Below are 8,516 nucleotides of genomic sequence, written 5' to 3'. Positions count from 1 at the left end.
AATCTTGGGAGATCTGTTAGTATAGCTACTTAACTAACTAACTTGCTACTAAAAATCTAGCTACAAGTCTTGTATGAGAATGTCATGGAAATCCGTGGTTTAACTTCTAGCATGTTAGCGCTGCTATATGCTGGATTTCTTGAGTGAGCCTTTTAAACTCAGGTTTTCTGTTGATATGTTAGCACAAAGCTAACACTAGTGTACTCAACAAAACTAATTAAAAAAAAAGTAAATTCGCTAGATGGAGAATATTCGTGTTACATGTGTTATATTTCAGAAAATACGGTATACGGTGCGTAACTGTTTGATTTGTCGACACACAAGATTTAAAAAAAAAAGAAAAGAAAATGTTTTTACGCAACCGGCTACAAGTTTTCACATTCAGTTTGGTCAGAGGAGAGACACCGCAGTCAAACAGGGTTTTTCGTTTTTGTTTTTTTTTGCGCAGTTCAAGTGATTATGAAAAGCAGCACTGTCTCTGCGTGAGTGAACACACACACACACGCGCACACACACAGTTAGAGATGAGGCAGAGTTCCTCTGTGTGAATAATATGAACGGAGCAGTGAACATTAAAGCGGTGGTAAGTAACTGAGGCTCCTCCACACGCTTGATAACAGTCCGGCTAGAAAAAGCTACTTCATGTTCGAGATCCTAAAGGCAGAGAGTTCACTGAGGAAAAGATTCCAGGTGCAATCGGCAATAATCTGGAGGTTCGATCGAGCGGTCAGAAGAATCGTTAGTGTTAGCGTCTGTGGCTAAAGTCACAAAACTACTCTGTGTGTTTAGGCCTCCGGTCCACAAAAACATCACACTTCTCTGTGTCACTGAAAAGTACGGTTTTCAAAAAAATTAAATAAAATGAAAAATAAAATGTAAAATAAAAAGTAAGAGAAATTTTAACATTTTTTGGTTTTCAGGTGGAAAAGAAAAACGGGTTTTGTTGTGGTGTGAATGTGCTCGTTTGTTCAATTGTGCTTATTGTGGTACTATTTATTTCGCGTCGATTTCTCACACGTTAGCATTAAGATCGATCTGCTGATACGCACCACATGATGAGCACAGACTTGATTAGATTTGTGCAAAGTATTGCTGATTGTTGTGGCGATTGCATTTGCGCAATTGTTGATCTTTGCTGCTCAGTATGCGCACCGTTAGCGTTATGTACTGCTGATGATGTCGTTGCGGTATTCCACCTAACAGTTTATGTACTCTTGTAAAGGCTGACTTTTTTTAAAAAATATTTTTGTCAAGAACAGACATAAAAGCTCAATTGTTTAGCTAAATCCGTATACATGTGGAGAGGCTACAATAATTAGATGTTAGCTAGCTAGCATACTAAAAATTGCTAACTAGCATAGAGTAACTTTGATGGTTAATAACAGTTCAAGTACAAAGGTTTACATCCAAAAATATTTTTTTGAGAAGAGTTCTGAAAAGCTTTCTGTGATGAAACTCGAGCGTTTTCAGGTTGTAGCTGTAAAGTGAAGAGAACTCTGGCTTGTAGAAAAACTTTCATGCGTCACGTGAATTCCAAAAATGGCGGAAAATTTGAAAATGTAACTATTTATAGCTTTGTATGTCGTATAAGAAGGAACAATAAAGCGACATAAATGATATAAAAGGCAGCGATTCTGGGGATGAGCATCTGATCTGTTCTCCTGGACTCGGCTCAAGTCGGTTATGACTAAAAGGTCTGTAGCTGCAGTGTTAGCATTAGCATTAGCGTGAAGTCGATGTGTTTGATCAGCCTGGCTCTTCAAAGTGGAATGATTTGTTTGCCTTGAATGAATGTTGATTAAAAAAAAGGAAAAAAACAACTTTGATTGTACCTTTATAATCTAGCGGCCTTCAGAATCGATCGAAATTAGCAGCTTGAAGACTTTGTGAGGTTTATGTGATGATGACTATGAATTTGGATTCACATTCACTTCAGTGTCTCACAGCACATCTCCCAACTTCCTCACACACACACACACACACACACACACACACACACACACACAGTTACCCCCTGATAACCTGTGCCATAGTTGCATAGAAGGCAAATCAGTCAGGGTCCTAACACACACACACACACACACACCACACACACACACACACACACACACACACACGGCTGTTGCCGTAGCTGCACAGGAAGTGAAAACCTCCCTTGTTCCTCGAGCGTGTGAGGTAGACTATGCTGATTCCAGGCTCTCTCAGAGTGAGGTCGAAGGTCAAAGTTCAGAGTCTGCAGTCAGTCTCGGGACAGCCTCCAGCGCTGAGAAGTGGGAGGCGTGTCCTCTGGAGATGAAGAGTGGGTGTCGTCTCGGGCCAGCCGGGGGTCCTGAGAGCTGCAGGGGGATGGCGCCCCCCGGTGGGGACACTGGGCCACCATGTGACTCACGCTCTGACAGTAGTGGCATTTCTTTGGCTGAGGTGGCAGACTGCACTCTTTAGCATGGTGGTCCAGACCTCCACAGTTATAACACCTACACACACACACACACACACACACACACACACACACAAGAAAAGTGAGAAGGGGTTTTACTGAATTAAAGCTAGTCACAAATCCCAGCATTTCTTATGACGTGTTTTGGTCTCTAGAGTAAAAGCAGTGGATGCGGCATGTAATGAGATGTTCCTGTAACACGTATGAAAGGAGTCTCCAGTGTCTGCACTTTGAGCCTCTGTGCAAGGCCTTTAACCCTCCCTGCTTTAGAGCCTCTGCATCACAGCTGACCTGCCCTCTTGCTGGAATGTATATGTGACAAAACTAAAGTCTGCTTCATCTTCCTTAACGTCATGACAACCGGTTTCTCGGTAACAAGTGGGTTTTCAGGTTATTTAGGTGCTTCTGCTTGTTTATAGCTGTGAGAACTGTGAGTAAATGTTTAGTGGATTATCACACAACATTAAAGGTAAGTGTAAGTGTTAATGTCTATGTGAACCTTATAAATGCAGAATATGTCACTTAATAATAAACACACAGTTGCATTAGTGTAAGAGGAACAAACCCCTTCCCTTCATGGTGTACAGCTAGAAGGAAAACATAACCTATGTGTTGTCAGTTGATTATTTCCCTGTCACAGTGCACCGCTAAGTGTTATATTGTGTTGCTTAGCTGTAATATTATTATATTATTGTAATATTCTATAACAATATTTTAACATCAACTACGTTGTGTAGGAATTTATTCCCAATACTGAAATGTCAGATCCAAGAGTGATGATCGGATCCTCGGTCAAACGTCACGAACATAAACCAACAGCATTTCTGTCCCTATATGCGTTACCATGGAGCCTGTGGTTGCCACGGCAGTGACATCATCAGCTATGTCCAAATATAGAACGGACTCTGTGTGTGTATAGCACATGTGTGTTTTCATGCAGTTGTGTTGTGTACTGTATGAACTTCTATTAAAAATGATTACACTTTAGTGAGAACAACACCAGTTATAAATAATTATAAATAAGTACAAAACTTTTACCCCTGAAACCTTTTTATCCTGGACTTGTTTTAAATGTTTGTTTTGTCTGTATTATCAATCAGCGGCGTGTTGAGTGTGTGATGCAGTAGGTGTGCGTGTCCTGTAGGGGGTAGTGCAGGATTAACAGTGTAACAGCTCAGCGGTCAAACCGCACCGATTCGTTACTGTTAGTGTAATAGTCAGAAATCTGGAGCGGAGAAACACCAGAGACACGACTTTAACCTGCAGACTGACACTTTCTCCATCTCTGTGTCATTTTCTCTTCCATGTTAATTAAAGGTGGAGGTCTAATTAAAGAAATAAATCCGTATAAAAGTGAAAGAGTTCACTCGGGCATGAGGCACACACACACACACACACACACACACACACGCTCACTTACACACCAGAGTGTTAGTGAAACATTGTTATTAATCTTCATTATGTCTTTATTCACCTCCTTTTCTCATCAGCTACAACTACATACACAAGCTGTTATTATTATGTTATTATTATTATACTTGAGATCTATAATATACGATACAGAAAACACGACGCATCAACTCCCACTGCGTGTCTATTTATGGACGGGTTCAGTGTCTCACACACACACACACACACACACACACACACACACACAAACAGATGCCATACTGAGTGCTAGGCCTCTGATTCACAGCCTCATCACATCAAACTGAATCACCTCACATCTCCTGCAGCGCAACTGAAACGGCTTTTGCACGCACACACACACACACACACACACACACACACACACACACACACACACACACATTCTGCACTATACTACACATTCACATTAACCTGAACTGATTATTAAAATTGTTTAAATTAACATTGTTGAAAAAAACAGACAATGTAAAATATTTTTAAAAAATTTGTCACTTTTTTCGAAGGTAAACAAATTTGTGTTCTACTAAAGGTCAACACACCCTGAATGAACCACTGTACACACACAAATACACACACACACGCACTCGCAAACGGACAAACCAATATTCAACTATTAGTTGTTTCGCTATCACCATAGCAACCAATATCACACCGTGGACTCAATCAGTGACCAAAACAATTATACATTACGCTCATAAAAAATAAATAAATAAATAAATAACATCTATTACAATTGATTTCTATCATACATTCTGTGGTTAGAAACTATCCAGGAAGAGTTATTGATGCTTGGTAACTACATATCCCACAATGCACTGCAGACTCACCGGTCTCCCTTTGGTTTGCGTTTTGGGGGCAGGGCCTTTCCTTTGGGGCGTCGTTCGCTGCCGGAGCAGGGTCCGCCCCCGGGCCCCGTTACCCTGAGCGACTCCAACCCTTTACTGGACCTTTTAAAGGTGAACTCCACCTGCTCACCTTCCCTCAGGCTCCGAAAGCCCTCCATCACCAGTTTACTCTGTAAAACACACACACACACATTTTAATCATTATTATTATTATTATTATTATTATTATTATTATTATTAAACAGTAAATTTATGGTGTAACTGGAGTTTGATTAGAATCTTTAATACATAACATTATTTACTTTTTACACATTGTGCAGCGTCACAAAAAACCTTTTACTTTATACACAATCGCTAGGGTTAGGGTTAGAGTTGGGTTATTAGTTAACTAATTAGACTAGTTATTAACTAATAACTAAGTCTTTTTTCATCGTAATTTTAAACAACAACCTTGTGGTAAACAAACAAATGAAATGACACTGAAAGTAAAAAAACGAAGTAAACTGAGGGATGGAGAGTATTATATATGTTCTGTTATAGTGAAATAATCCACCATGATATGATCGAAACTGATTCCACTAAATTCCAGGGGTTTCGTTACCATGACGTAAAGTGGGCGTGTTTCCAGAGGTCTTGGAAAAACGCCCTCTTTCAAAAAAAAGAGCATACTGCGAAGGACAAAACAGTCATACAGGTAGATTTATTTTAGAAAACAAATAAACAACCAGCCCTGCGATGGGTTGGCACTCCGTCCAGGGTGTATCCTGCCTTGATGCCCAATGACGCCTGAGATAGGCACAGGCTCCCCGTGACCCGAGGTAGTTCGGATAAGCGGTAGAAGATGAATGAATGAATGAAATAAACAACCAAAAACTACAGTTAGGGTTAGGGTTAGATCACCTACCCGATGACGCAATATCTGTTACGCTGTTCTGAAATCCCTGGAAATAAGTTCATCCCTTAACAGCACATCACCTGGTTCGTTCTTCTTTTATTCTACTGGTTTCTGCAGAGGTTCTGTTCATCTCTTCGTCAGTTCCTGTTCTCACTTATGTTAGAGTCGTTGGAAACAGTCGCTCCCTCACCGTCACCAGGCCCTAGTTATTCTCTCGCTTTTATTTCCAGAAAGTACAATTGTTTCTCAGACACTGGAGACTCCTTCCTTAAATGTCACTATATCTACGCTATTTGTTTGTTTGTAGTTGTTTTTTTTTAATCCTTGTGCATCCGCCTGCGAACAAATTGTTACTTGTTACTACTGAAACAATAAGGAGTGAAAATCAACGTGTCCGAAGCTGCTGTTAAAATGAATCGTCGTATCCTTTCTTGTTCTCATTAAACACTCACACGCAGTCAGCAGAATGATAAAGAAAAATAATGAAGATGACAAATAAAGAGAACTAATATTTTCTAGGTCGCGTTGCCTTGACAACACAAAGACCGAATTAACTGAAGCTATGATGCGACATCACGACCGCTAGACCAGAATCGTGAGCCGTGAGCGTTTTCTTCCAGAATTCTTCAACACTCTCATGGCCCAGCGTTCGCTTCGTCCCGAGCTTGACGTAAAGATCTAAATTACTCTGAAATCATCTTTACACAAAGAGGAGTAAAAGATGGATTGAGTAAAAGGCGGCGTTAACTCCTGGCCTTCCCCCGGGTGGTATCTTTATTCACAAATGTATTTCTCTCACGTCTTATTGAAGTGAAGTGAATAGGGACGTGTGAGGAGAAGAATGAAGCGATACGCTCACGTCAGCTTCATCATGCTAACACACGTCAACTGGATTATTCCGGTAAAGTGGCTTAAACAGCGCTGAAGCAGTGAGTGAAGCAGCGCTGGAGACCAGAGTACAGTCTGATTCTCACACACATGCACACACACACACAGATCTGCTGTTATAGATAACTATATTGCCGTGTGTGTGTGTGTGTGTGTGTGTGTGTGTGTGTGTGTGTGTGTGTGTGTGTATGGTATACAGAAAACAATTACACACTGCATTATTATTATCTCTCTGTATATATATCTCTCTCCCCATCGCTTTCAGTCAGTCTCTCTCTCTCTCTATCTGTCTCTTGTTGTCTGTCTGTCTCTCTCTCCCTCTTTTTCTTTCTCTTTGTCTGTCTGTCTCTCTCTTGTTGTCTGTCTGTCTGTCTCTTGTTGTCTGTCTGTCTCTTTCTTCCTCTCTTTCTTTCTGTCTGTCTGTTTGTCTCTCTCTTGTTGTCTGTCTGTCTGTTTGTCTCTCTCTCCTTCTTTCTCTCTGTCTGTCTGTCTCTCTCTTGTTGTCTGTCTGTCTCCCTCTCTTTCTTTCTCTCTGTCTGTCTGTCTCTTGTTGTCTGTCTGTCTCTCTCTTCCTCTCTTTCTTTCTCTTTGTCTGTTTGTCTCTCTCTTGTTGTCTGTCTGTCTGTTTGTCTCTCTCTTGTTGTCTGTTTGTCTGTCTCTCTCTTGTTGTCTGTCTCCCTCTCTTCCTCTTTCTCTCTGTCTGTCTCTCTCTTGTTGTCTGTCTGTCTGTTTGTCTCTCTCTTCCTCTCTTTATTTCTTTCTCTCTGTCTGTCTCTCTCTCATTAATAGGTGTCAGTGTGGTATAAAGGTCACAGGAAAGCAGAATTACAGGTGTGGCTTCACTTAAAACACAGGAAGAAGCAGCAGCAGCAAGTGAAAAAAAAGACTCCAAAACTCCAAACCCAACACTAGAACCCTGCTCCAGAAGATTACATCCTTCCCACTGACCTTTGACCCTTTCCCCACCCCCTTATCCTCTCTATTCAAGTGCTTTCTCACTCTCAAAACACATACACACCGTTTGTCAGGGTCCAAATTAGCTCACTGTGTGGGTTATTACACACACACACACACACACACACACACACACACACACACACACACACACACACACACACACACACACACACAGAGCATTTGATCTTCCAGCACACTCTTTATCAATCACAACTCACCGTCAGCTGCAGCCGGATATGAACTCTGCACTGGGTTTAGTGTGTGTGTGTGTGTGTGTGTGTGTGTGTGTGTGTGTGTGTGTGTGTGTGTGTGTGTATCAGCTTGCAGTTTTAAGGCAGAAGTGTTATTTCCTCAGTTGTCTTTATGATCTCAGTTAAGCTTAAACTTCAAAAAAGACTCTTTACAGAAAACCTTTTGCAAACACAAACACACTTTCCAGACAAATACTTGCTTGGAAATCAAATTTACTTAGCTACAACTTTGCGAATGTTTTAGCGTTTTAGCGTAGCGTTTTCTTTGTTGCTCCGCATGTAAAAACAATTTTTAAAACTGTCTAGCGTCTTCATCCCGTTTCAAGTTTGGGATTTCGTTCAGAAAAGTCAAGGTGAACGACTTTAGAACGAGTTACAAATTGTACAATCACCAAGTATTTTATTCGTAGTTTAGGGTGTTATTATTGCGTTTAACTGAGAAATGAAACCTGATATAAAAACATCACCTAAATTAGCTTAATTATTGAAAGCTAGCTGCAAACTATAGCTTGAACAAATCTATTCGTTTTAATGAGAAAATCGCAAAACAAATCTCCGAAACCTTCACTAAACATTTCCTTCTATGTTTCAGAATAAAAACAGAGAAAAGTACAAAGTTAGTTAGTTAGTTAGTTAGTTAGTAATGTAGCTAACGGTTTCTCCTAATCAGATTTAAGATCAGCAAACACAAAAACCTTTCTATCAGTGAGACACCGGTTTTCTGCTGCTTATTTTACACCTTTCACATTTTACAGCAAATAAGAAACACAGACTTACCGCGGCAAAATTTTATTTCATAGCAGCAGTTAGAA

General features: G+C 40.5%; 1 protein-coding gene across 1 annotated transcript in view; it reads right to left on the bottom strand.

Annotated features, from left to right (window-relative positions):
* Positions 1–2,239: 2,239 nt before the first annotated feature.
* The window catches only part of lin28b (lin-28 homolog B (C. elegans)), a 15,076-nt gene continuing 8,799 nt past the window's right edge, over positions 2,240–8,516 (bottom strand). The window contains exons 3-4 of the mRNA XM_060883755.1: positions 4,696–4,883; positions 2,240–2,474 (exon numbers count right to left, since the gene is read on the bottom strand). Of these exons, the coding sequence (XP_060739738.1) occupies positions 2,240–2,474; positions 4,696–4,883 (423 nt within the window). The remainder of the gene's footprint in view (positions 2,475–4,695; positions 4,884–8,516) is intronic.

The sequence above is a fragment of the Tachysurus vachellii genome, chromosome 12 (genome assembly GCF_030014155.1).
Source record: "Tachysurus vachellii isolate PV-2020 chromosome 12, HZAU_Pvac_v1, whole genome shotgun sequence".
NCBI classification, from domain to species: domain Eukaryota; kingdom Metazoa; phylum Chordata; class Actinopteri; order Siluriformes; family Bagridae; genus Tachysurus; species Tachysurus vachellii.
The sequence above is the reverse complement of the archived record's forward strand: the minus strand, read 5'-3'. Positions and strand labels throughout refer to the sequence as shown.